The sequence below is a fragment of the Alosa pseudoharengus genome, unplaced genomic scaffold (assembly GCF_046254945.1).
Source record: "Alosa pseudoharengus isolate Yale_2024_CS ecotype anadromous, Long Island Sound unplaced genomic scaffold, YU_APseudo_1.1 YU_APseudo_1.1_scf_19, whole genome shotgun sequence".
In the NCBI taxonomy this organism is placed as follows: Eukaryota; Metazoa; Chordata; class Actinopteri; order Clupeiformes; family Clupeidae; genus Alosa; species Alosa pseudoharengus.
Genome location: NW_027468657.1, coordinates 10,403,698 through 10,431,111, shown reverse-complemented (window position 1 = coordinate 10,431,111; position 27,414 = coordinate 10,403,698). Strand labels below are relative to the sequence as shown.

At 45.6% G+C, this 27,414-nt stretch overlaps 2 protein-coding genes across 3 annotated transcripts in view; one reads left to right on the top strand and one right to left on the bottom strand.

The window, feature by feature from the left end:
• ctnna1 (catenin (cadherin-associated protein), alpha 1) overlaps positions 1-27,414 on the top strand; it is a 103,059-nt gene that overhangs the window by 36,062 nt on the left and 39,583 nt on the right. For both annotated transcript variants that reach the window (XM_076291658.1, XM_076291657.1), the window contains exons 9-10: positions 18,818-18,898; positions 19,886-20,038. In XM_076291658.1, the coding sequence (XP_076147773.1) occupies positions 18,818-18,898; positions 19,886-20,038 (234 nt within the window). The remainder of the gene's footprint in view (positions 1-18,817; positions 18,899-19,885; positions 20,039-27,414) is intronic.
• Positions 12,117-14,443, bottom strand: lrrtm2 (leucine rich repeat transmembrane neuronal 2). Its single transcript, XM_076293062.1, has 2 exons — positions 14,440-14,443; positions 12,117-13,753 (listed from the first exon to the last, which is right to left on the bottom strand). The coding sequence occupies exons 1-2, from the start codon at positions 14,441-14,443 to the stop codon at positions 12,117-12,119; spliced, it is 1,641 nt and encodes a 546-aa protein (XP_076149177.1).

Genomic DNA, 27,414 nt, shown 5'->3' with positions numbered 1-27,414 from the left:
CAACAAATGTGAATAAAAGGCACAGAATAAGGTTGGTGTGAGTTATATGTGTGTTCGTAGGATTAAGGTGACCATTACATTCCTATTTTTTGCTCTTTCCAGTTTAATAACAGGAGTGTCATAAATGTAGTTACAGTCCAGCTTCCCGTGGCTGCCGGTATGATAAGTTCGGCCAGCTTCAATTTGCATGTCAACTAAACAGTAGTCACACCTTAATTCTATCACTTGAAATACGAACATATTTTCTACAGCTAGGTGAGATAATTGGCTATGTTATACTGAAGTTCCACAGTTAGCTAGCTAGCAAGCTAATCGTTTTTGGATATTATGGTAAGTGTTAGCTACAAACTAAATTCGTCCTCAACATTGGGGTATTGGAAACAAATTAGGTTGGTAATGTACATAGTTTCGGCATGAGTCAGTTACATATACATATTTATTCATAACCGTTGTGTTAGTAAAAGGATTGAATGTCCTGTGAATTAATAACTAGATGTAACTTGTGACTACTGGCTGTCTTTCCCATTGGAATCAATGATATAATACTAGCTTGCTTCCCCCTAAAACAGAGTATGATGCAGAGAAATGTCTCTTTATGATGATGCACTGGTTGTACGTCTAAGAAAGGACTTCTTATAAGGTCCATTGTGACACGCATCATTAGAGAAACCATTAGAATGGTTTGTAAACAGTGATCAATAGCTTGCTGGTCCATCAAGTGCTACTGTGGTTGCATTGATTCATCTTTTGTCTGGTTAAGCTATCACAATTACAGTCAGATAACATTGATTGGATCTCCTGTTCGTCAGCAGACTAAACAGATACTAAACAGATGGTTGGATTCCAGTTTTAAACCTTCAGAAAGTTTCTGTCATGTGTAGAGTGAATGTATTACGAGGATGTTGAATCATACTGGCATAGGCTAGATAATAGTGTTGGCCTCAGTTTGTTATTGTTGGAGTGTTGGTTTTGCTATGAGAGACAAGTTTGACTTTGGTATGCATCTCTTTCTTTTAGGGCACCCAGTTGTTAGGAAACATGTTTTTTCCTGTTTTTGGGGAGGGGTGCCTGTGACTGAAAATGCTTGTTTCCTTTGATTCCCCTGTGTGATTTACTGTCAGAAATTGAAAGGGAAGCTATTATCAGCCTTAGTCTTTTCCATGTTCAGGGTTTTTGTCACCCTGGGTGTTTTTAACAGCTGAGTCATAGCTGGCAGTCTACGACCAGCGTTGCCATCTCACAGCCATTAACCCTGGGACAAGAGTGTTATGTAGCTGCTTGGTAGAGTCCTCATTCCAGCTCTATCCCCATTTAAAAGGACTTATTTCCACCTTGTTTTATTAGACATTTAATAGTGTTGACTTCATAGGATTGTTTTTGCAAATGGCATATTAAAATTTAATAGCCTGTATTATTCCTCTGACACCACGGTTTACCTTGAACATGCCAGCACTGTTGTCAAGAAGTGTGGTTCTTTTCTCAAGGTCCATTTTTACAAATCAGGGTTCAAACAGAGGTCTGTGTTGCTGTTCCAGCTTGTGTAACATTATTTAAGGGCACAGGAGTTATTTACGCACAACTGCCATACAAGCTCTGCAGAGAGAGCTTTACCCATGGTTGAACCCCATCTCCCATCCGTTTGTAACCATTAACCACCATGTTATGCATCTTCCAATGTTTCATACTTGTCTAGTTGAATTCATCTGTGTGTGTATTTGGAAATATAAATAACAATAGCAAGAGGAGTGTAAGGGTTTTGACTTAATTGTCCAGAAAGAAGCAGTTAACAGAGATGTCAAAGCCGACTTGGTTCATGTATCTACTGAGCTGTGGTGTGTTTGTGTGTGTGTTTTTTTTCTCTTCCTCTTACACTGTTTGGCTAGGAACTCATTCCTCCTATCAGAAGAGAGTTCCTTCTTTACTTTGACTGCAGTTTATTTTTCCTCTTCCTCTGTAACATTCTCAGAGCCGCAGTGGGAGCAGAGAATAATAACCATCAGAGGAATCCGACAGGGCATCAGGTCAGAGATGGGGGTCATTTAAATTCCAATCACACAGGCAGAGTTGCGCACTGCGAGAGCAGGGCCTCTGTACTGATTGGACCATCTTGAGTAATATCACAGCCTAGTCTAGCTCGCTAGCTTGCTCTGGATGCTGCCTGGAGTTGATCTAACTGTTGGATGTAATGGGAAAAGGTGCTGTGTGTGTGGGGGCAGTTGGGGGCCGGTGGGGGGTTATAGTCATACCCTATTAGTTTGACTTTAGTCGGGGCTTTGTTTCAAGGTAGCCATGGGTCAGTGTCCTGTCCTGTTCCAATTAATTACCAGGAAAGAGATTCATGTTTAACACGTTAAATAAATCAAAAGGGCATTCTCTTGACCTCTCCCGATGAGACCATTTATTGCCTTTTTTGAATGACTGAATCTGAACGATTTTTAGAATAAGGATCCCGCAGGCAGATTGGAATATCAGTATTCACATGGCAGACAACTGTGGCCCCTTTTGACTTGACACTCACTGCTAAGACTCCTCCTAGCTCCTGTTGAGTTGCCCCAAATAAAGACAGATATCAGTCGGTGTTTATTAGCCACTCGAAGCTAGCCCCAGGATGCAGAGTTGACACTGTGAAGGATTGCTCGGATAAGACGGACGGATGCTGCCAGACTTGGCACCCTCTTGCTCTCTGTCTTTCCCCTCTGTGTTTCCATCACACAACCAGTGGTAACCAGATGATGAAGTACGACTTGGCATCTGCTATTAACAGCTTACTAGGAACATTAGCCTTGCGGGAGCCGCCACAGGTGTCGATAGACAAGCTGCCTGTATTTCACCAGCTTTGTCCTCCCTGTCACACCGCACCGCTACCACACTCTTCACCGCACAGGAGAACACTTATGGACCCTTTCAAGAGAGTTCCATTATCAGCATCATAGTTGGCCCCACAAGACTTCCTTTTTAACATTCCATATGTTATCTTAATGCAGAGGAAGTAGATTGGGGCCCAAATAGAACGTTCAAGCATTGTTTTTGTTTTTATTGTTGAAAGGGTCTATACTACCACTTCTTGTTCCTGGTCTCAAAGCAGGAAGGTGCATTACTGGAAAAGGTCACATGCATACGCATTATGTTCCTCAACCCTGAAACATTTCAGTGACATGTTGCTGTTGAAATAGTGATGTTCATAAATGTGCTGGCTACATTCTGTTCCCTGCGTGTTCATTTATTATTGACGAGTACCTGCTGTTTTCGTGGAGGGAACTCTGTACAAGACCCTGAGAAAGGAAATGGAGCCACAAAAAAGAAAAAAAAAATAACTTGGCTGCACAGGCTATTGAGTGGCTGTGATTTTGACCTGATCTGCGTAAGTGCTTATTTGCTCAATTCACAAGCCGAGTCGAGACTTGCGCTTTACCCTAAACGACTGTTGTAATATGAGTCATAATTCCAAACGGCTCTCCAGGTGGCCAACAGAAAAAGTAATCATAGTATATGAATCTGGCCGCACTCTATGCAGCATTGCTTATAGGCCCCAGTCCCTCCTCCCACCCCCCCTTGGTACACCAGAGGTGTCTTGTGTCGCTTAGGAGATCTTTCGCATAGGTTAATTGATCCCGGTCAGACCAAGCCCAAGGTGGGCTTTTTGGATTCACCAACGTTCAGCACCCCATGTGCGGAATCGCACTTTAAATGCGTTAGGCAGTAAATACATTAGGGAGGTATTTTGCTGATGAGAGTCCAGATCAATATGTCCTTCCTAGTAAGCATTTTCTAGATTTATTGGAACCCTCATAATGAGTACCTGAGGCGCACACACACCGCCGCCCCAGAGTCCTTGAACCCACTCAGGCAGCAGAGGCGGTTGCTCTTGCGCGCTCTCAGCCCAGGATCGCTCCCATCTCACCCAACCCCTCCCTCATTCGCTCGCCCCCCTCCCTTCGCTGCGTGCCTGCCTACCTTCCTGCGGAGCGGCTGTTTTATGGCCCGAATGTCAGGCTCCGTGCCCCGCCTGGCACGGGACACGAGGCGGTGCAGATGGACACGACTCACTCGGGTGCTGGAGAGTATGGACGCGCTAGGGACCAGATTTATACTCTCGCCCCCCGTTCTCGAGGCCCCTTATTACACAGTCGGTCAAGATCTCCTTGTAAATTGTCCCTACGGTAAATCTGATTGCTTTCGTGAAATGTCCTGTCTGAAGGGCCTCCACCCCTCCGCCTATTTGAACTCTCCGAACATGAAGTAGAGCAGCGGTTCGGGGTTGAAGGTGCGCTCTTATGTTATGTTTTTTTTTTCCTCCCCTCTCCTCCTCCGGAAATTATTATGGTGATGTCAGTGTTGCAGCTGTCTTCAGCAAGGCCCTTAAACGTGATGCAATTATGGATGGAATAATTCTTGTGTGGGCGGAACGAGCTCTGACATCCTGTATTGGTATGAGAGGCGGTTGGAATGATTGGGTGAGTTGAGGGGCACTTACAGTTCATATTTGATACAAACCTGGTCATATCTCCTTGAGAATAACCAGCCAGTTTGATACTGGTGTAAAGTGGCGTTGCCTAGGAGAGAATCGCTAGTCAGATTTACCAATCACAGTATGGAGCTGAGCTGACTACCACCTGTGTGGTAAATTCTCCATGTAATCTAGAAAAGCATTTTTTTTCTCTCCTTGATGGAGCCATGGCCTGTTGTGAACCTTTCGTCCTTGTATGGATTAAATTAACTTTCTCACTTGTCTCTTAGGGGAAAAATTGTGATAACTGGTATCGATTGGATGTGCAGATTAAACGACTGGAGGGGTTCAGTCAATACTGACGGGGGGGTCAGTAATTTTTAAGGGACGTGCCAAGAAGCACAGTAATGAATGTTAACTTACAAGGGTATAAATATAAGGAAGGGACTTGGTTTAATGCAGTTTCCTTGGCAACTGTGTAAAATAAATGGAACATTTTGTCATCAGATTATTTAAATAATAATAAAAAAGAAATTCCTTGAACAGAGAACGAGGCTGTTTTGTCCTTTGAGACTTTTATTTTTTTGGTTTTGTGAGTTAACTCACTCACTGGGTGCAAATGCCTGCCTGATGACTCAAGTGATTTAGCATATAAAACAGCAGTTCCTGTGTTTTGTATTACAAACCTAATGTGCGGTTACTGTCAATGATGGTGTAAATGAGGTGATGGGAAAAAAAGAGGCAGGTTTCGTCTCATTGGAGTGCTGCCTCTGCATTTCCATTGGAAAAAAAGCCCCAGTGTGAAGGTGAAATCAAAGCGAGCTCATATGAATTAATATATATTCATAGCTTCTTAGCCATCGGTGAATGATACAACATTGATTAATGGAGCCTTGTTCTCTTACAGGAAAGAGAGGGGTATTATGAAATTTTAATAGCATCATGGTTCAAACATATACTTATGTTCAATATTGTATTATGCTAGGATTTATGCAGTGCCAAGTTACAATCGGGGCAGACTAAAAATACTGACTTGATTTTGTGCTACATGAGCCGTATTTACACTTTCCCTTTCCTCTCCATTTCCCCCCATTCTTTCCTGCCCCTGATTCGCCTCCGGGGAGTGTGGGGGTAGGCTTTAATTTTTGTCTGGCATGTGTGTAATTTCTAATCAACAAAATTTTTTCAAAGCAGATCTAACCTTTTTGTGTGTGTCTATGTCTGTGTGCGGAGAGTGTGCGGTATAATAAAAGTACTTGAATGTATTGTCGCTCATTTGCAAAGCTGCACTGCAACCCTAGCCATCACTTCTTGTTTGTTGAACACTTTGATCAGAGAGACTGAAGGACGATCACCACCCCACCCCACCCCACTCCTGCTCCTCTTCCCCTTCCCCTCTTGGGTCCCGTGTGAAAGCTCTGTGACTGCCTTCAGTGCACGCCGTACTAAGAGCCTGCTCCTGATGGATACATTCCTTTACCAAGTGTCCCTCAGCCCCGAGCCTCAGCTCCTGGCCTGCCTTATCAAGAATAAATAAATAAAATAGTTGCCAAACAGACACAAACTCATCTTTCAGGGGTAAACAAAGGCAGAGGATTAATATCTCGGAGCGGAATGACTCTGCACAAAAAAAAAAAAAAAACTATTACTTTTGTCCTGCAGAAGGTATCCTCTATACAAGACCACTTTGATGACTTCTAATGGTGGTCAGACAGACACATATAATTGAATGGAGGCCAGCAGACCCCCTGAAAATGGCAAAACGCATAGATAAGACAACTGATGGCAGTTATATAAGATATTTCTTAATGGATGCCCATACATCTTCATATTTCTGTTTCCATTTTGACCAAAGAGACAACCTCTGACAGAGAGAGCCACAACCAAATTAAATTCCGACCTTTGAGTTAATAGCTTCTTTTGGCCGTAGTGAATTGCTTAAGCAGTCCTTCCAGGAATTTGCGACCTTGTGATCATGGAAAATAATGAATATTTCACAGATCCACACATTATTTGAAAGTTGTACTATTTTTGCTAAATTTCCAAATAATATCCACCATTTACTTGAGTTGAAGAGTAGATGCATCGTCACCCAGTTCAGATTTATTGGTCTTTGTAGCAAAGATGTGTTTCAGCTGGCCAGTCTTGTTCAACTTCCTGTATCCTCACAGTTTATTTTCATCACCAATGATGTTTTCTGGAACACTCAAAAAGCTATGCCACACAAAAAGCCATGAACAATATGCTGTGTGTGTCTGTGTCTGTGTGTGTCTGTGTCTCTGTGTGTGGGTCTGTGTCATCTTGGCTTTTATGTTGAGGACCACCTGTCTAGCTTGGAGTCTTAATACTTAATACAGTCTCAGGTTGGCATGTAATTTTCATCACCTCAAGTAATCTCAAAATAACACAGGGCCTTGATGTGAATTGTGCAGAAGTAGGCAGCAGCCTTCCCTAAAATTTGAGGTCCTGGTGGAACTGCTCAAGGAAGTGAACACATGCCTCTAGCCACTGCAGCCATGTGGCTACGCAGTTTGGCCAGATGACGAAGGTCTTTTTTAAAGCACTACAACATCTCTCTCTGTCTCTCTGTCTCTCTCTCTCTCTCTCTCTCTCTCTCTCTCTCTCTCTCTCTCTCTCTCTCTCTCTCTCTCTCTCTCTCTCTCTCTCTCTCTCTCTCTCTCTCTCTCTCTCCCCCCCCCCCCCCTTTGCCCCCTCTCTTTTACTCCATCATTCACTCACTCACTCTTGTTCTCTCGCTCTTTCCATATTTTTCCTCCTCTCCCCATCTTGCTCATCACGCCTTGTCTCAGTTCTTGCTCTCTCCCTTCATCTTGTGAGAAATCCCCAAAGGCTTAGCAGCTGTTACCCTGTCGCTCTGATGGCCACTGACCACTGACGGACAGCACTGTGAGCCAATCATTCCTCCTCTTCACATCTCATGTCTGCTTCCAGTGATTGGTAAAAAAAAAAAAATGCCACTTAGTAATGCAGACAGAGTAGCTGCTTGTCATCTGCACTGGGTGAACCACGTATTGATGGCTTTGAAAAGGCTTGATATTGATGACCACAAGCTTTGAAATCTCAGTAGACAGGGCACCAAAATCCATGTTTTTTTTTATTTTCATTTTAAATTTTTTTAAAAGTTGAAAGAGCTCTGTTGTTGGCCACCCAGTTTCTGTGAGGCTTTATTATTCATGCTCCCGTACCTTCAGATATAGATATATATCTGATGTCATACAATGCACTTGGTTGCACTGCATTCTGGGCAAGCCAGAGGAAAAGAGGATGTTTGAGGCGAAATAGAAAAAATAGCCCGTTCCACCCTGCTCCCCATCCCCCCCTGTTCACTAGCTAAACTGTAATACACTTCATAGTGCATCACCCCACTGGTAGCAGCTGTTGTTCCCGGCAGTGTATCTCCTCACTCCAGAATATGTCCACAGCAGCTGTGCTTCGTGCATTTGAGGGCCTTTTAGGATGGAGCCCTCAAAAAAAAAGAGGCAATAACACTCTCCATGCCCATCCTATATCACAAACAGAATAAAGAAAGCAAGGGGAAGAAAGCGAAGAAGGTCAAGGGATCGTCAACACACACGTTACCCTCTGGCTAAACTCTGAGGTAATTCCTCTCGTTTTTATTTTGTTGAAATCATGAGCCACTGGTCTAGATAATCATTTCCAACCCGTGTCAATCATTGTGTGTTTATCAGAGTTGCAGAAGCATGATTTGAACGCCACCCTGCCCGAGGCCAGAGTAAGGTCTCTGAGAAATGTCCCAGCATTTGATGGGAGTTATTCAGGCGTTCCCTAATCGTGGTTTAGTAGGGCAAAAAAAAGTGCCGTGGTTGGAATGATACCAAAAGCCATTTAATTTTCTTTTTCTCCATATATCCATTTCATGAAATCTGGTCGCACCGCTATTGAGCTGGACAGTGTGATTAGGACTTTCTTTGGTGAAGATGTTGATCTTTAAATCCTCTCCGACTTGTGATTTTTCTGTTTATTTTTCTTTATATCATAGGGATTGCCAATCTCGTAAGTTTAGGTCAGGTCAACTCGGCTCTGTTTGCAAAGAAGGCATTGAAATTGCAGAACCCTTACGCTGGAATGAGCTTAGATAAACACCATGTTCTAGAGATTTGAAGCCTTTGTAAAACCAGACCCCCGAAAACAGGAATAAATTGTAACATTTTTATTTAAAAATATATGTCTTAAGGAAAAAAAGATTTTTTTTTCAGTTGGCCACATCTTTATCCACTATACAGATATGAAATTGTACATAATACAATACAAAAGGAAACGGGGGTGAAAAGCATTCAATTTGCACAAAGAGGATTTTGGGGAGGGGGGGCTGTGTTTCAGGTCTAGGCAGAGTGAGGAGCAGGTTTTTTCAGCTTATGACGAGAAGAGAACAAAAAAAAAATAACATTTTACAAGAGCAGGAGTGCAAATGGATGCATGTCTACAAATTTGTGTTTTCAATCACTTTACAAGCTGATTGTTCAACAGTGAGATGTCAACATTTGCCAAGATAGCTCTCTATTTGTTGAAGAAAAATATAGTTATTCTCTCAACCTTCACTAAATCGATCATACCAGGAACTGAGGCCTTTCCATCATAATTTGCTGGATGGGTAAACATGTTTCAGACCCTCTTGAATCATGCAAGACCATTTTAGAGGGGTACAGATCACCTCTAGATCAAAAGAAAAGAGAACCCAACAAAGAAACAAACAAAACGACTTTGTAAACATGAGCAAGTTCTTTATCATTTCCAAACACCAAACTGACAGTGAAATTGGGTATTATTCTGTGTGAAAGGGCCCTAAGAATCCCTTTTTTTTTCTTTTGCCAAAACACTGCTGGTAGAGATATCCAGCTCTGGCTTTGCGCCCACTAGATTTGTCTTGTACAATGTTGATGCATTGTTTAATTCGATTCCATTGTTGAATCAGAACATAAGCCCATTTTGTCGGCTCAGCTAGGCTGTTGAAAAGTGTCTGGCCATAAAGACCTCTGAGGGAGCGAGATGTTGACTGTGTCTTGGGTATTTTGGATGGAGCCAACATTCTCTGCATAGACTGCCATTCCACAGCACAGATGGCTCCTCACAGCACCCCCTAGGGGCCACCATCCCTCGCTTAAATCCCAGCCACTCCAGTTGCACTGCCAAATAGTCTCTCTAGCCAATGACTATCTGCTCCCTGTTTCTGTTTTGTAGTAAAGCTTTTTTTACCCTCATAGTAGGTCTACTAAAAATAGTCTGTTAATGCATCTGTTACTGTATGCTGTGGGGCTCCTACCAAGTCTCAATTTTGTTGTTTATTTTAATCTTTTGTTGAGTTTGCACTGAACTGTCATTTTATTGGCAAGGATCGCAAGAAATGGCTTTTTCTCCGTCTCTGCCAAGGCGATAACTCGGTCACAGCGCTGCGTCCTAGGGTCCTGTCATTCATGGTTAGTTATGCTGCCTCTCCCTCGCCCGCCTGTTATTCTGGCCCTGCGGACCACCATTACCTGGGTTTAGGGGGACGCTTATTGGCTGAGATAAGGCATTACCCTCTGGTTAGCCCCCGGCCCTTTAGCCTCCATGTCCATCCCCTCCATTCCCGTCCCTCTCCAGCCTAGCCTACCCCACCTCCTCCTCCCAGCCTACCCCACCTCCTCCTCCTAGCCTCCTCCAAATAGCACAAAGAACTGCAGTGGCCGCTTCTTTAGTGGATACTAATGCACATCCTCTCAGTGCTGCATACAAATGCTCCGCTGACCCAGCCTCCATCTCTCTCTCCTGGCGTTGGCTAGTGAAGGAACGGTGCTTATAGTCTCCTGAGAGGCCTAGCTCACATCAACTGGAGGCTCCTACTTTCTCTCCCTCTCTCCCTCCATCTCTTGCTGTCTGTTTCTCTGTCTAGTTGTCTCTTCTCTCACTGCCCCCCCCTTCCTCCTTTACTGCCTCTTGTTCTTCTCCATCACTCGTCTTTCTCTGGCTCTTAGCTCCCATCATGCTCTCTTGTCTCACACACACTCTATCCCTGTACTCTTCTTATTTTCAAGTTCTCATTGAGAGATTCCCCCCCCCCTTCTCTTTTGTTGCCTTCAGGAAAAAAAAATACCCCCTCAAATTTCTGATGGGTTTTGTGGGTGGAGTTGGAAAGGATGGCTTGCTGTGCGAGAGTGACTCTTCAATGGCCAAGCAAGCTAAATCTTGCCAGAGCAGTGGGCTGGGTGACAGAACATTAGATTCTTTCTGCCTGGCCCTAATTGGCTCAATCTTGAAGTTGTCAGGTGCGATTACAGTCCTCCGCATTAAAGCAGTATGGCATGAAGCTCGCAATGAATTTATTTTCGGGGGCGTAATATTCTCTGCGCACCCCCTCTGTCGACCCTTCCCTCTCCCTTGCTCCCTGCTGTCCGTTTGTCCTCTCACTCCTCCCCTGACTGTAGACTGTTGGCTGTATAGTTGTTTTGTGTGGTGTTTCATCTGTCTCGGTCAGATTTTAAAGATTGCCATCAGTAATTTATGCCGAAATGAGTTTAGCCGCAGTGCATTATCACAGTGAAAATGTCAGGGATGGCACAAAGGAAAATGAAGACCAAATCACTTCATTGTACATATGCATAATCATAAGAGGAAATGAATATCTCCACAGAACACTTAATATATCCCTGCTGAAGTCACAGTTGAGGGAGCTATCCAGACATTTTGGCAGAGCTTATGCAGAGGCATATTGGGCATTAACCTTTGAACACACAGTGCTAAGCTTTTAGATTTTGCAGGAGGGGATTGAGTTTATTGAATGAAATCAAATCCAGAAACAAGGAGGCTATTAGGCTACGTTTTCTCCTCAACAAATACAGATAACTTTGTAAGGATTAAATTGCCAGCTTATTTGTTCAACACTGGGTTCTCAGTATGCACATGGTATGTAATTAATAACAGTATCTCTTTTTAAATAATTTGTAAAAAGGTGAATTAAAAAAACGTCACTTAATCACTATCCAATTTGAACTTTCCCAAAAGTGATCACGTGAGTGAATCTCATAAGTGTCATCTACTTGTGTGTCATAAAAACCCTTTTGCATTTATCAAATTTGTACTTCTATTCAACGTAACAGCACAACAGCACTCTTTTTTCGTTTCTTTTTTTCTTCTTGGAAATTAAAATTTTCACCAAGGATCTTCCCAAGAATATGTTACTTCTGCAACAGATATCCGAACCCCTGGTTTCTAGGCGATTTGGCTATGTTTTTTTTCTCTCCTCTTTCTCTCTCTTTTTCTCTTTCTCTCTCTCCACTGTGCTGCAGAAGAGTTTGATGATAATGCAGTGTCAATTCACCCATTTAACCATCCTTGGTGGAGATTGATTGCCCCAGCTCAATAAGGACCTTGCATTCTCGTTACAAAAATAAAAGTGAGAATTCTTTACATCACATCTTATCACTCACCACAAATCCACCTCCAGTCACTCCAGCAACTCAAATAATCTACCCTCCCCACCCCTTCTCCTCTTTCAAAAGCTAGCCAGTAGAAACAAACTATGCATGTTTTTTTCTTTTTTATATATAGAAACTGGTCAAATAAAAATCCATAAAACAAACCCTGTATCTTTTTTTTTTTTAAATGGTTGAGAATGGCAAAAACCCATTGACTGCAGGAATAAATAAAGAGTTTATACTTCACACTCTTTGTAAGGCAGCTGCTGACACTTGCACTGCCCGTAACCGTTGATGATGACGAGAGCCCCTTCCTCGTGGCTCGGCTCGTACTCGTTGTAGGGTACCTGGGTCGCCAGGTCCGCCATTGGCTGCCGCTGCTGGGTCCTCAGCTGTCTCCGGTTCTGCATGGCGGAGCAGTGGCGGATCCTGCGCAGTGTTGGGGGGCAGCACTTACGCGAGACGTACACTACAAAAATTATGAGGAAGAAGGAAAATAACAGGGCCATAGTTCCAATGATGACTCTCTGTGTCAGGACCGTGTTGTCAATGTCATCAATGAAGTCATCGGTGACCGCGGGCCCTGGCACCATGGTGGTGGTCGACAGAGCGGTGCTTGGGGTCTGGGTGGTGGAGGTGGTGACTGTCGTGGTGACCATGGTAAAACTCCCCAAATCCTCTGCATAGTAGTCCAACGTTGGGGTCTGCATATTTCCATACAACGGGCTAGTGACCTCCTGGGGAAACATGGCCTCCGTGGGGGTGCTGGACTGAATAACTGGTGCTGAGAAATTCTGACAAAGCTGAAATCCATAGACAGCATCCAGTATTTCCTCCCCCTGTGCGTATTCTGGGCTGTGGCACAAAATGGAGTGTTCCCATCTGCCCTTAAAGGTACTGAGCCAACTGGCCAAGTTGCAGATCCTTTTGGTACATTCCCAAAGGTTGCTAGACAATCCAATGGTGCCCAGGGACTTCCACATATCCAGGGTTTGCGTGTCCATGCTGGACAGTTTGTTGTTATCCAGTAGTAATATCTTCAGGTTGGGCAGGGTCTCAAACACCTCGGGTGTGAGAAGGCGGATCTCGTTCCCGGTAAGATCCAGTTTCTCCAGGGTGGTCCAGGTCCACTCCATGGTGCATGTCAAATTGTTAATCTTGTTCCACTGCAGGTAGAGGAACTGCAGGGCGACCAGGCGTGGGAAGTGTGCCAGGTTGATCTTGGTCAGGTGGTTATGTTCCAAGTGCAGCTCTCTGAGCTTAATGAGCCCGGCAAAGCCGTTCCGGGCCAGGCTCCGGAGCCGGTTGTTGCTGAGTCCGAGATACTCCAGGCTCCGGCAGTCCCAGAAGGCCCGAACAGGCGTGGTCCGCAGAGAGTTGGAGCGCAGGTGGAGGATCTGCAGCTTACGTAGCCCGTGGAAGAGCTCAGGCTCCAGAACAGTCATCTGGTTGAAGGATAGGTCCAGAATTTGCAGGTTGATGAGGTGGATGAAGGTTGTGTTGGGCAGCTTGGTGATCCGGTTGGAGCTCAGGTTGAGATCCTTCAGCTTGTAGAGCCCCTGGAAAGCATCCTCCTGCACAGTGGTTATTTGGTTGTGGTCCAGATGGAGCCAGGTGAGCTGGGTGAAGCCGAAGAACTGGTCGGGGCTGAGCTCGGCGATGCTGTTGTGTCGGAGCGAGAGCCCCAGGGCCCCTCGGTCGATGCCATCTGGGGGCGTCAGAAGCCCCTGCGTGTCGCAGTAGAACTGCAGGTCCTCACAGCGGCATTTTTGAGGGCAGGTTGTGCATGACGTGGGAGGCAGGCACAGAAGCATGCTCATCACACAAAGTGCCGCTGGTGCTTGTCCCACCAATGGCCACCTTGAATGGAAACCTGGGTGGGTTTGAAGATAAGAAAATAAACCGGAGGGAGGGAAATCTAATCTCTGCAAGGCATGAAAACACCCCCCCCCCCCCCCCCCCCATCATCCCCCACACACTCAAACACCACTAGCACCCCCCCCCCTTCTCTCGTCAATATTTTTGAATATCCATAATTCTTTCCAACATTTTTGCGTCTATTTTCAGTGTTTTTTTACTTGACGTGGCTTGACAGAGAGAGCTCTGATTAGTATTCATCAGTGTTTGATGCGCACATTGACGCCGTGTCGCGGATGAATTGAAACATCCTCTGCAGTTGATATGTTGTCTTATTTTCATCTCATGTTTACTGAATATGCTCCAATCCTCAGGTTTATTACACTCTTAACCCTCTGCTCACTTTAATGCCCTTGACACATCAAATCTCTCCTCTTTTTAAAGGCAATGTTTTTTTTCAGAAAACAATTCAGACCAACAGCATTCCTTGATCACTACATGGCATACAACATGGCAGTAATTTGCTGTTATAACAAATCATGACTGGTTATACAAAAGATAGGTGAAGAGAAGGAAAAAAAACCACAAGACCTCGTTTTAACTAAATAGATGCTTCTGGACTGCCAGACTGCCTCAGCCCACTCCTATTCACTCTTATTTCCTATTCAGGACCAGACTCGGTGAATTAAAGAGCTAACTTACCCATTCTTTTGTGCACATCGGGGGCTGCATTCAACTCTCCTTTTCCGCAGACTCTTGGAGCAGCCAGATGGAATTTGAATCCGAAGAGAAAAAGCCCTTTTGAGTAAACACAAAAGGAATCGAGCTCTTCTGAAAGAAAGAATCGCTGTTGAGCCTCATCAATTGAAACAAAATCACAAATTCCATGTCCCGGGATGTTTTTTTTTTTCCCTCTTCTTTTTTTCACCTACTCCTCTCCTTCCTCCTCCTGTTTTGTCGGCTTTTATTCCGTCCTGATTTTAAATCCCAGATTTAGAAAGGACAATCATCTCTACCTCCCAGGAATCCTTAATTTTTGAAGTTGTTGATTTGCATCCAAAGCAACCCCGGCATACAATACTCTCCTTACACCCCCCTCCTTTTTTTGCTCCCTCTTCCTTTCCTCCGCAATGATGTCAGCTCAATTGGTTAATTGAAGATCAAGCGGTCCTCTTGCATGGTTGGGGGTCCTTCAGCCCCCTAACTTGTTGATGGTAGTCGGAGACCCAGCTTACGACGCCAGTGCAGCAAGGCTGAGGTGCGATTGTGTGCCGAGCTCAGGGCAGCAAAGGAAGAGAGAGAGACGCAGGGGGGAAAGCAGAGGAGAAAAAGCCGCGATGTTATTCTGTGCTTTTTGTTGCAGCCACTCACTGCTACAGAGTGGTGGCAGGCTGGCGTCGATCATCAGTGCGGTTTCTCTCTCTCTCTCTCTCTCTCTCTTTCTCTCTCTCTCTATTTCTCTCTCTCTCTCTCTCTCTGGCTCTCCAGCTCTCTTCCTCACTCTCTCCCGCTCTGTCTCTTGCTCTTTGCTCGCGCGCACACTCGCTCTCACACACTCTATCTAGCTCGCTCATTCGCTCGCTCTCTTTCTCGCCCCCCCCTCTCTCTCTCGCTCTCTCTCCCTCCCTCCCTCTCCCCCTCCCCTCTCGCTTTCCGCCTTGCACACTTGCTCTCTCAGAGCCTGTGCGTTTGATTCCTCCCTCCACCCACTTCTTTTCTCCCTGATTCGTTACCATTGGAATATTGATAACTCCAACGTGTTGCGGCAACTCGCAGCAAAAATTCACCATCATAGTAAATCTCTCGGCTCCGGCTTCTCTGTCTCATCTTGTGTGTGTGTGTGTGTGTGCGCGCGTCAGAGCACAAATTAACCGTAGGTGGAGAGGATGGGGTGGTCGAGGGATGAGTTATGCATGATTCTCATTTCTAGAGACGTGTGCTTCAATTTTTGAAATGGAGAGAAGATGCATGAGGGTGTTGCTTGTATTGTTTTTATTTATTTTATTTTTTTGTCTCTCTCCATTTAATTGCACCAGCTGATGGCAATAAAACACTCTTGGTTTCTTTTTAACATAGTTAGACGTTCTTAATTTAAAGTCCCATCTGTGTGGTGACAGAGCAGTTTGTCAGGCTCTCTCTAAAAAAAAATTTGCATGTTGTGTTTGCATTTAACGTATGGCTGAGAGACAGTCGAAGTCATGCTAAACCAGGTTTTCAAAACTCGACACGTCATGAGCTGGCTGACGTCACAGTGGCCTTTTATACTCTAGTGGGTTGGAGGTTGGAACAGTCTCTCTTTCTCTCCCTCTCTCTTTCCCTTGAATGGAGGATTTAATGGGGCATTCAAACAGGACAACCCAATAGTGTACTGAAGACTAGATAACACAAGACATGCGGAATTGGAATTCGTACTGAGGTGTGCATGTGCTTTGTTTGCACACGTGTGTGTGTGCGCGCCTCTGTATCTGTTTATTTTTGTTCTCAGATGTCAGTTTATTTTTTCCCCCTGCTTGTTGTTTTGAGGTAGTCTATTTTTGTTTAGCATGAGTTCAGTGAACCATGCCTTTTCGATCAGTAGTAGAACTTTAAAGCACGTAGGATTTTTAAACGGAACAGTGTTTGTCAGTGCACACAAGAATATGCAACAGCATGTAGCACCCTGGAATACAGACGACATTTGTGCTTCTCGCACAAGTAAACATGTTCAAAGCCTCTAAAGGTGGCAGTGCAACAACAACAACAATGTCAATTCAACATTTGTTGAATAGAATAGATTTTGCACCGTGCCTGTATGTACTGTGCTCATTCACGTTTGTTGGACGTTCCCATTCATTGTGTGGATGCCAAGGTTGCTCTGCATGTTTTTTATACATCTGCGTGTCAGTTATTTTGGTCCCGCACAGAAATGACCTCTGCCGTTGTTTTTCCGGGTCACCTTATTTAGCGTAGACACATTTGTCTGCCCAAACTGCTGGGCTAGTCTCGTTATTCCCGGTGGGACTTCAATCACTGAGAGGGGAAGAGAAAGAGATGGTAGGAGGGAGAAAGTGTGTGTGTGTATATGGGATGCATATTCCCAAGGGCTCCGCCTTCAGCTCATCATGCCCTCGCAGTTGGTTAAAACACCCTGTGAAGCCGTGTGAGGAGCCTAATAGGTCACCAATTAAGCTGACTGGGCCTGCAGTGAAATCAATACTGAAGAGCAGCCCAATCATCTCGCCCCTCAGAAACGCCTCCTCTTCTCCTCCATCTTCTTCTTCTTCTTTTCCATTTTCTTTTATTTCTCCTCTTAACTTTTGATTTGCAAGATACTCCATGCTCACGTTTCCCCGGGTTTATGCCACTTGGTAAGAAATGACCTGTCCAGGTAGATGAATTTCCCCGCAGAAGAAATGGTTAGCTGGAATAGGTAGCCATTAGAGGTGGGGATTTTGGACTGGAGGGTGGTAGGTGAGTGAGTGTGGCTGTGTGTGTGTGTGACTGTGATTCTGTACGTTTGGGTGTGTGCACCTGTGTTCTTAGGCAGCGTGGCGAATGAGTTTTCTGTGTGTGTGTGTGTGTGTGTCTGTAGAGGTGTGCCACTGTGAGTGCTTGGGGGGGGGGGCGACCTCAGTAGGGATTAAGACCGATGGCGTCCCCTGGTCTTCAGCAGAGCACCACCCGATGGGCCGGCGGGGGAGGGGTGGTGGTGGAATGGGCTCGTGCAGGCACGCAGAAGTAGTGGCTGGTGCTTTGTGCCTCTGCCATATTTCATTGGCTGTCACCGCAGAGCTGCTTGTGCCCCCGTGACGCCCTCCAACACCCCCTATCCCCCTTTACCCCTATCCCCCTTTACCCCTTTACCCCTTTACCCCCCTCCCCGCTGGCACCCCCTCTGTCTGCACATTTACCTTCCCAGTGCACTTGAGCTGTTCACTTGGGCAATGTGAGTGGAGTGCATATTTCTCTTTCTTTCTTTCTTTCTTTCTCTCTCTCTCTCTCTCTCCCTCCCTCCCTCCATCTCTCCATTCTGGACCAATGGTTGGGTGCCAGGCTTAGCCCTGAGGGAGGATGGGTACGCAAGGGGCAAAGCCATAGTCATCTGCCTGTTTTTTTCACACACACACACACACACACACACACACACACACACACTACTAGTGCCAGTGCCACTGTGTTGCCCTCATCAGAGAGGCCATATTAACCCTGTAGGGACCAAACTTTGACCCTTTTCTGGGTCGCCTCTTACTGCATTTCAGTATCCTGTTGCTGCTTATACAGACTCACATTTCATGAGCAACACATAGGCTAGTTAATATAATGATATTGATGTCTAAGTTTAGGTATGCCGTTTAATGAGGATTAAGAATGAATCATGTTTTTTCCTGTAGAATGTGTTCCAAGCCTTTTATAGCAACATATTTTTTTTTCTTGAAATGCAATTTTTTTTACTGAACTTTTAAATAAATCTGTGGTTTGCAGTGTAGGAAAACACAACAACCACAACATGGTCGACAAGTTTTACAAGCCATGTTTTTTTGTTGTTGTTTTTTTTTTGCCTTTTTGCATCTCAATTCAGACCTAAATATTCATTAGAGTCAGAGGATGTGTGTGGGAGGGAGGCAGAACACGCGTGTGTAAGACTCCCCTCTAGTCATGTTAGTCAGGGTTCAGATTGACCCATTAAAGTCCAACTCTCGTCTCCGTGCTCATGCTGTTGACTCATTGGTCATGGCTCGCTGTCGTCTTCTCCTGTTGTGCATGCCAGCTGAATTGTTTTCTCTCTCTCTCTCTCTCTCTCTCTCTCTCTCTCTCTCTCTCTCTCTCTCTCTCTCTCTGCGCTCTCTCCCTTTCTGTCTGTCTGTCTCTCTTGCTCGCTTGCTCACCTTTTCACCTTTCCTTAAACATTTAAACTATTCTGTGACAAGCTAATGTGTTTATCCATTCCACTAAATTCCCAGGTGACTTTCACCTGTCTCCCTCACCAGGACATGACAGTAACAAGAGCAAACAGTTGAGCTGGTGTGCCCCTTCCCCCAATCCCCTCTCTCTCTCACACACTCACTCACACTCACTAATCCTTCCATGTTTCCTCCTCCAGGCTGGGCGGAAGGACAAGAGTGATGCCCTGAACACGGCCATCGACAGGATGACAAAGAAGACCCGTGACCTGCGCAGACAGGTTAGTTCCTCTCCAGTTCCTCCTCCTCCTTCCAGAGATCTCACACTTATTTTCTTTGTTCTATTCCTACCACCCCCCCCCCTCTTTCTATCCCTTTATTTCCATTCTCTCTTGTATCCCACTCCTGCCCCTCTCCCCCCTCTGTCTCTCTGTCTCTCTCTCTCTCTCTTCCCCTCTCTCTCTCACCACTCCTGCCCCCCTCCCCCCATTAATAATGGGCAGCACAGATTCAGCATTGATTGTCCTGCGTCATTAATGTAGAAAATATTTTGTTTTCAGAGCCCATACTAGACAAGCTTGTTTTTTTGTGCCCCTGCCCTACTCAACAGGAGCCCCTGTAGCTGCCCTGCTGTCCATTACAGTCCACATGTTGATATTTATAAGCCATATTGCACATGTATTAGCAGGTTCCTCCACATAGTGCCTCCAGTAGGCTTCCAAATGGCGGTACCTCTCCTGACTCGGTGCCTCTCTTTTTAACTTATAAACATTAGTGACATAAAGGAGGGGTTTAAAAAATGCATTTATTCGTTTGGACAGTGATCATCAAAAGCATCTTTCAAGTCAGATACAGTATAAGTGAATACAAGTGGTGGAAGAAGGAGTATTTGAAGGGTAAAAATGCTGTGAATCCACACTTGACTTTCATTAGACACGAATACCATACAGACTAGACGAGAGGGAGAGAGAGAGAGAGAGAGAGAGAGAGAGCGCACCAGGAGTTGGAGAATGATCAAGTATGCAGGTGATCACAGAAGTACCTGTATTGTGTCTTGGATCCTCGGCTATTTTTGAAGACATGGAGTTTATTCTGCCGCTTTGGAACGCAAGGAGGAGGAATCAATCAAATAATAAAAACGAGGGGGAAAAAGCAAATCCTCCACAAATGATAAATGACATTTAGCGAGGCTGTTTTGTCAGTGCTGAGTGTTCCGTCTTTTTTCAGGTTTTTATTAATTATTTTTTCTCTCTTGGTGTTCCCTGCAGCTGAGAAAGGCGGTCATGGACCACGTGTCCGACTCCTTCCTGGAGACCAACGTGCCACTCCTGGTCCTCATCGAGGCGGCCAAGAACGGCAACGAGAAGGAAGTGAAGGAGTATGCCCAAGTGTTCCGTGAGCACGCCAACAAGCTCATTGAGGTAACAGGCACTCCAATGAAGTGGAAGTTATTGCTACATGTCTCTGTATGAAGCCCAGATTACTATGTACATAGGTTTGCATTCTTGGCTACCACTTGATTTTTGTGTATGTATTATTTGTCTCTGTGTTTGTGTGTTTGAGTGTGTGTCATTGAGTCTTGTTGCACCCCTTAAAAACCTAGAATATGCAAGCAGGCCGGTGAAAGTGTAAATAAAAATAGCTCCTGACGCAGCCACTTGATCTGCGAGAGTATGCCGTAACCTTTATACATATTAACTTATAGATCATATTTTTTTGTGACGCGTCAGAGGGGACCGACTGAGTCAACAAACCTGGACGTTTATAGCTGTGCCTCTGGCAAACGCAGGGAGGGGAGGCTGCAAACCGGCACTGTTGTGGCCAAACACTACATTTGTATGGATGGTCACAGTTGTGAATCAAATTTTAAGCCTCCCCCTCCAAGCCCAACCTCACCCCTCCCCTCCCCTCCTCATCTTACCTTCTCTGCCCAGAAAAGCGAAACTTCTCCATGCTCCAAGGTTAAATGCTGTCTCGAGGGAAATACATTAATTGTCTCAACAGTTGGATATCCTATTTCTTGTTGACATACTGCACAGGAAAGCTGCTTTTGCTCGACTATTCTTTTTTTAAAAAATGTTTTGGTTCCACGCACGCGCACACACACACACACACACACACACACACACACACACACCATCCATGGTTATACAGACCAATAAAATGCCCTTTCCCCATCTCCCTTGCTGCTTCACATTCCTAATAGACAGGCCTCTCATGTAGAATTAGCCAGGCTTTTACATTCATGGTGCACACTCACACTCAGACTTTCTCCCTCCAAACTATCTCACACAAGCACACATACAGATACACATGCACTTTCACTCTTCTCAAGCCTACAGTATCCACATTCTTTATGCATGACTGACACACACACACACTTTCACTCTTCTCTCAAACCTATCCACACCCTCTGTATGCAAGTGTGTGTGTCAGGGAGAGCGAGAGACTGACACACACACACACACACACACACACACACACACACACACACACACAAACACAAAATCGCTCATTCACTCACTCACGGGCTGCCAACCAGCTGACAGGAACATTAGCCGCCCTCATTAGTTGTCTTCAAATCTGCCCAGCGCAGCGCTGGCACAGAGGCGTCATCCATTGACATTTTCAAATGACCTCGGCCTGTGTGGGGGCTGCCCCAGCCCTCTGCGTGTGGCACTGGACGGCTGTGTGGGTGGGGGGGTGGGTGTCGGTGTGAAAATCGAAGTGAAAGGTAGGAGAGTGTTTGGGGGATTGGGATTTTGGTGGTGGTGGTGGTGGTGCTCTGGGCAGTTAGGAGCTCATTAGGCACATTCTCTCACTGGGGTTTCAAGTGCTAGCAGCAGCAGAACATGTCCTCCAATAAGTCACATCTCTCTCTACCGCATTGGGTTTTATGTTGTGTGGCAGACACAGAGACAGTGTGTTGGAGGAGGAGGAGGAGGGGAGGGGAGGCGGGCCAGGGGCTCTCAATCCAATCGGCAGGTTGAAGCAAAACAAGCGTGGCTTTTAATCCATAAATAAAATCCATCTCCACACAGCATTTGCTCGAATTATCAGCTTTGTGTGGTAGTGAACATATGTACAAGCAGTGGGGTGTTTTTATACCCTGTTTGTTTTTGTACAGGATGAGATTATGATAATCTGAGCAAGTAACAAATCCCCTCACATATACCTCAGAGATGCCATCTCAAATCATTGAATGCTTACTCATTCATCAATACCATGGAGGGATTACTAAAAACAATAGCCATTGAGTCAACTTCGGAAACTCCTCCTTCCTGGCAAACGTTGCACTCACAATAGTAGCAGTTACATTCTACTCGTTATTGTTAACGAACCAACAGGATTGTTCGCAATTAACTCCATATTATGCTTCAGCGAACTACGGGGAGTTGGCCAGGTGAGGCGTAAGACCTGTTCAGTGCTGAGAGCCCACCTGACGCCGTGTTTGGGCGCCTGGAGCAGGGATTTGCAGCCAGATGGGCACTCTCAGATGTGCTCCTCTGCGCCAGTGCAGCAGACGCTGTGTGTGTGTGTGTGGCTGCCACCTTGCCCAGTATTCGGGCCTCACCCTAGGGAAATGGATAGCCGTTTAACAGTGGATTGAGGGTTTTTAATGTATTGATTTTGTGGACATCTTAAACATTAATGCAGTTTCCTACAGCATGAAAAATGAACGTGATTGGAGCGTGCTTATGTGCTTTCCATTTGAAATCCCGAGTGTATGTATGCTTGTGCGTCTCCCCTCTAGAGTTCTCAACGGGCGTGAAAATTACAACCCGACCCGGCCCGTGGCTTTTAAAGCCCGGACCCGATGTAACCCGACACATCAACATGAATTATCCGGCCCGCAGCCCGACGTAAAACATGGGCTACGTTTTGACTGTTAAACCCTGACTTTATTTAGGTGAAGATTCAACACATTAGCGTGACAATTTACTTAAAACTCTTCTGGCGTATTGTGACGGAAGAACCATGCCAACTTTGGATGCGGTTATCTTAGCGATACTTTTTGCAATAGGCCTACCCTCGATATACATATCGTTGGAAAGCTTAGTTCATGGCCGTTCATGTGAGCACAATAACTTAATTTTGTAAATTTTACCAAAGCGACTGGTTTTGCCTTGCAGGGTCACATATTTAATCAGCACCTTGCATTTTGAGCATTGCCCATAACCTGCAGAATTTTCATCAGAATCCAGCACCACTCCAAACACTTTCCAGACCTCTGATTTCCCCACTCCTGTAGTAGCGACGGTGAATTCACCTGCGGCAAGTTCAGCCTACTTTTCACCAACTCCATCTTCTCCAGGCTAAAGGCGTGCACGCAGCGTCTGCCCCTGCCCCTCTCCATGATGCACGTTGCACGCAGCAGCAGACTTTCTTTACGGTGAACAGCTGCGATGATTAATAAATGTTTTTTTTTTCACTGAGCAGAAAAGATTAAGCCCGAGGTCCGACCCGACCCGAGTCATTTGCTTATATTTTCGACCCGAACCCGGCCTGAACCTGCGGGTACCGTCGGGTTTGTCGGGCCGACCCGACCCGTTGAGAACTCTACTCCCCTCCCTTCGCCATGATGTCACACCCCCCCCCCCCCAATCCTTTTACAAGAACTGAGATCTTCATCTCACCTTTGTATTGGATACCAGGGTGACGTACCACCTCCATCAAGGGCCCAGCATACCCCAATGACTTACCCCCTCCACCTCCACCATGAGCCAAACATACCCCAATGACCTCCTCCACCTCCACCAAGGGCTAAACATACCCCAATTACCTCCTCCACCTCCACCATGGGATAAACATACCCCAATGACGACCTCCACCTCCATCAAGGGCCAAACATACCCCAATGACTTACCCCCTCCACCTCCACCATGAGCCAAACATACCCCAATGACCCCCTCCACCAAGGGCTAAACATACCCCAATGACCTCCACCTCCACCAAGGGCTAAACATACCCCAATGACTTACCCCCTCCACCCCCACCAAGGGCCAAACATACCCCAAAGACTTGTGGTTCTAAAAAGTGGATTCTTAACTTTTTTTTTGTCCACTGACCATTACAAAGCCGGTATTTAAGCTGAGCAGGTCACAGCACTATTTAATCTTGTCTGACTGCATAACATTACGAGATGGAGGGGGTGAAAAAAGGCATCCGCCCTCATATGAACTCTTCTTTTGACCTATTTTGTTGTCTATTTTTTCTTCCCCATTATTTATTAAGCTACAGAGTTTCATGTAGGATAGAGGAAAAAGAATGATTGGGGGGGGGGGGGGTTGGGGCAGGCTGAAAGGATGGCCTTTTGCACGGTTACTGGTGCGTACATCCACGATTTCCATGTCCCATTTAAATATGGCTCAGGCTCTCTAGCTGGAAGCGAAGCCATTTTAATTTGCGCTACAATCGAACAGCCATGGATAAGAAAGAGCCAGCTCTCATTCCCCTTCTCCCCCTCATACTCCCTCCCTCCCTCCCTCTCCTCATACAAAAGCATCAGAGCCTGTTTCCCCCTCTCCATCGTCCTCCAGAGGAGAACAAAACGTGCCAAAACTCTCTAATTTGTTACATTATTTGGGCCCATGTATACGATTCAAAATGTTTCCCCAGTTTATTTGAAGATGCTTTTCCATACATCATTTGCTGTGTCTATACAGTTGCCTTTCAAGAGTGGTGGCTGGCTGCCTAGTCTAGTCTGGCGCTATGGTGTGTGTGTGTGTGTGTGTGGGGGGGGGGGGTTAGTTCCTCTTTAGATTTCTTTCTGTTCTCCATTTCCCTGGCACCAGGCGCATGTCGCCGCTGCCTCATTCTGGTCTGATTAGTTGATTTCACTCGCCCCTCTCCCTTAACGACGTTCCTCAGCATCCCGAGATTGCTGTCTGTGGGGGGGGGGTTGTGTAAGGGCTAGGGAGTGGGTGCGTGTGGAAGGGCTAGGGACAGGAGCCAGTTTTCTGGAAGAGCTGCCTGCTGTATGCCAGTGTTCAGCTGCAGCACCAGCGCTACATATTGAGGAGGATTCTTTGAGCTGAGCACCAGCTCTCAGACGTGACACTTCTCTACTCTCCTTCCTTTGCGGAGACGCTTCTCTGCCTCTCCTGAAGACAAGGATAAAAATAGGATGAGCTTTCTGTTTTTCTGGTGCCTCTGGGCCTCGTACGGAAAGGTTCCTGGTTGCTCAAGGGATGGAGAGGTTTTGCAGTGTCTTTGGTACCATGTGCAGTCTAAGGGCAGAAGCAGACACCAGGAGTTTATGTGTTTGTGTGTGTGTGCGCATGTGTTGGGTTTGTTGTTTTGTGTGTGTCTACGAGAGGTAGGGGAAGGGAGCGCGTGCGGGAGAAAAGCCCGTCATATGTCTAATTTATAATACATTGTCAACCGAAACCTTTTTTTTTCCCTTGAGGAACCTAGTGCCAGCAATAATTACTAAGCTTAAGAAAATCTGGGCAAGTCACCCTGAGTGATTCATGATTCATTCCGTTTGACACCCCTCAAAAGATTTCTTGCCAACTCGTCTGCATAACATATTGAAATCGTAATTAGTGCCCGGATCCAAATTGAATAATCACCATTTCACCGCCTTTCTCATCCATACTGCCTCATCCTGAGCCACCATCTTAATGGGAGCGTAGCTCGGATGACGCAAGCTACTGCTGGTGCTCTCGTGGCCCTTAGATGGTAACCGAACCCCCCCCCCAAGTCCACCTCACCATCCCTTGCCTATTGATCCAGTGCACCTTCGCTAATTTATGTGTATGACAAGATGTACAGTAGGCCACGGGGCACGGGCGAATCATAGCCACTGGGAACAGGAAATGAGCCGCTGGACTCGTGCACCCGCCGCGGGAGTGCGGTCCGTCTGCCGGAAGGCGCTTGACATTTAGCTGCAAATGAGTTCCCTGCGTGGTGAGGATGGCTGGAGCTCCTGGTGCCTGCCGCTGCTGCACTCGCCCCGGCTCTCTCCCCATTAACCCTTAAAGGTGTAGGTTTTTGAACATTCTAAGTTCCGCAACAATTGAAGGTTCTAAAATTCTATGTTGAATTCAATGAACCCAGATATTCTTTAGAACGTTCATTTCTCAACATTCCCCTCACACCGGTGTGACGGTACTCCTTTAAAGATGAACTGAACTGAAAGAATCAACATTGATAATGTGTTGATTATGACAATTAAAAATAAATGACACTAAAAAAATAATTTAAAAAAATCAATACGTAGCCTTTTTTAAGCAACACCAAAATTGCGTTTGTTAGTATTAGAACGCTGCCAGGTTCAATGACGTCACTGGCATGGTAGGACCTGAGAAGTTCTATAGGCAACAGCTGCAGCATATTATGTATACACGAAAATTTGTAATTTTAATGGCATGGGTTACAAATTTGAGCCTGTGAGGGACAGGCCTGTAGTGTCTTGACTACCACTAGATGGGTTTCAGGCTCCAGCTCAACCTTCAGTAGGATCATTTGGGTGAAAATGACTGTGTGGGCGCTGCCGGAGCATGGACACTGGAATCTATCTGTTGCAAAGCAGTGGCGAAACGTAGGGAAAATGTTCAAGGAAGCCAAAGTGACGGGAAAAATGTGTTTATTTATGTATGTGTTTATTTCGGGGGGTATACATTTTGTGCAATGTACAACATAGATACATTTTGTGCGGCACAACATAGGCTACTGTAGACCTAGCCTAGGTCATGTAGAAAACTGGACGAGGGGCGCTTGAGACAGCAACACGCACGCTGTCTCTCTGTCTCCCTCCATCCCTCACACACATACATTGCCTACTGTACATCCTCCACACAACTGCATACTCACTCACCACCACTACATTAGGCCTATGCGAAGGCTACGTGCATATACAAATAAGCTATATAACACGCATTGTCACGTCAATGTAGGCTAACGCAGTATGGACTACTGGCACTAGTAACAGCAACTCACACGGGCTCTCTCTCTCCCTCCCTTGAAACTGTTAAAAACTTCGTTACCCCAAGTTGACCCCAGATACACGGAGGATACACGAGTTTGCCGTTTATTTTAGGCTAACGTTAGTGGAGAGTTTGCAGATTTTTACCTTGTGGATGTTGATATTGCACGAGTCTCTTGGATAGCAGTACTGCGAGTTAAACTCCCTCGCATCAACAATCTGTCCTGAGACGGTGAACAACTGGCTTCAGGGTGAGTAGAAAGGGACATTGGATTCTGTTTACAGACCCGCTGTGGTTTAGTTACCAGCTAGTAAAAGCATTATTATCGATCTGTGATATCGTCGGAGTCATGGTTTACTCTCTATGGTCGGAGTGCTAGCTTGTGGAGTTTGACATAAGAGTGTTTCCAAGGTGTTAGCTGCTAGCCCTTTCCTAGGTTGGATCGTATGGTAGCCTATCTAACACTGGACCTCACCTGAGGCTACTTTGAGATATTATTCCAAAGGAGACAGATAGGCTACTGCACTTAAAACTTTAAACGATTGAACGAACCTTCCCAGACTTTGTAATTGCGACCAGTGACTGCATTGAATGAACGAAGCCGAAGTTGAAACTTAGGCTCCATGGCACATAGACTGTGGGCTCGCCTTTCTATGAATTGAAAAAGACTACAAGCTGTTCCACCGAGTTTGCGATAAAGTAAGCAAGAAAAGGGTTTTTTAAGTCAGGATATGGCAAGTCAATGGCATTTATTCGTCCAAAGTTACAGACCAGTTTCCATAGTGCACATCTTATCAATAGTTTGAATGTCGTGTGTGTTTCTGCTCATTGACAAAATAGCGTTCAGTATGATTCATGCCAAATTA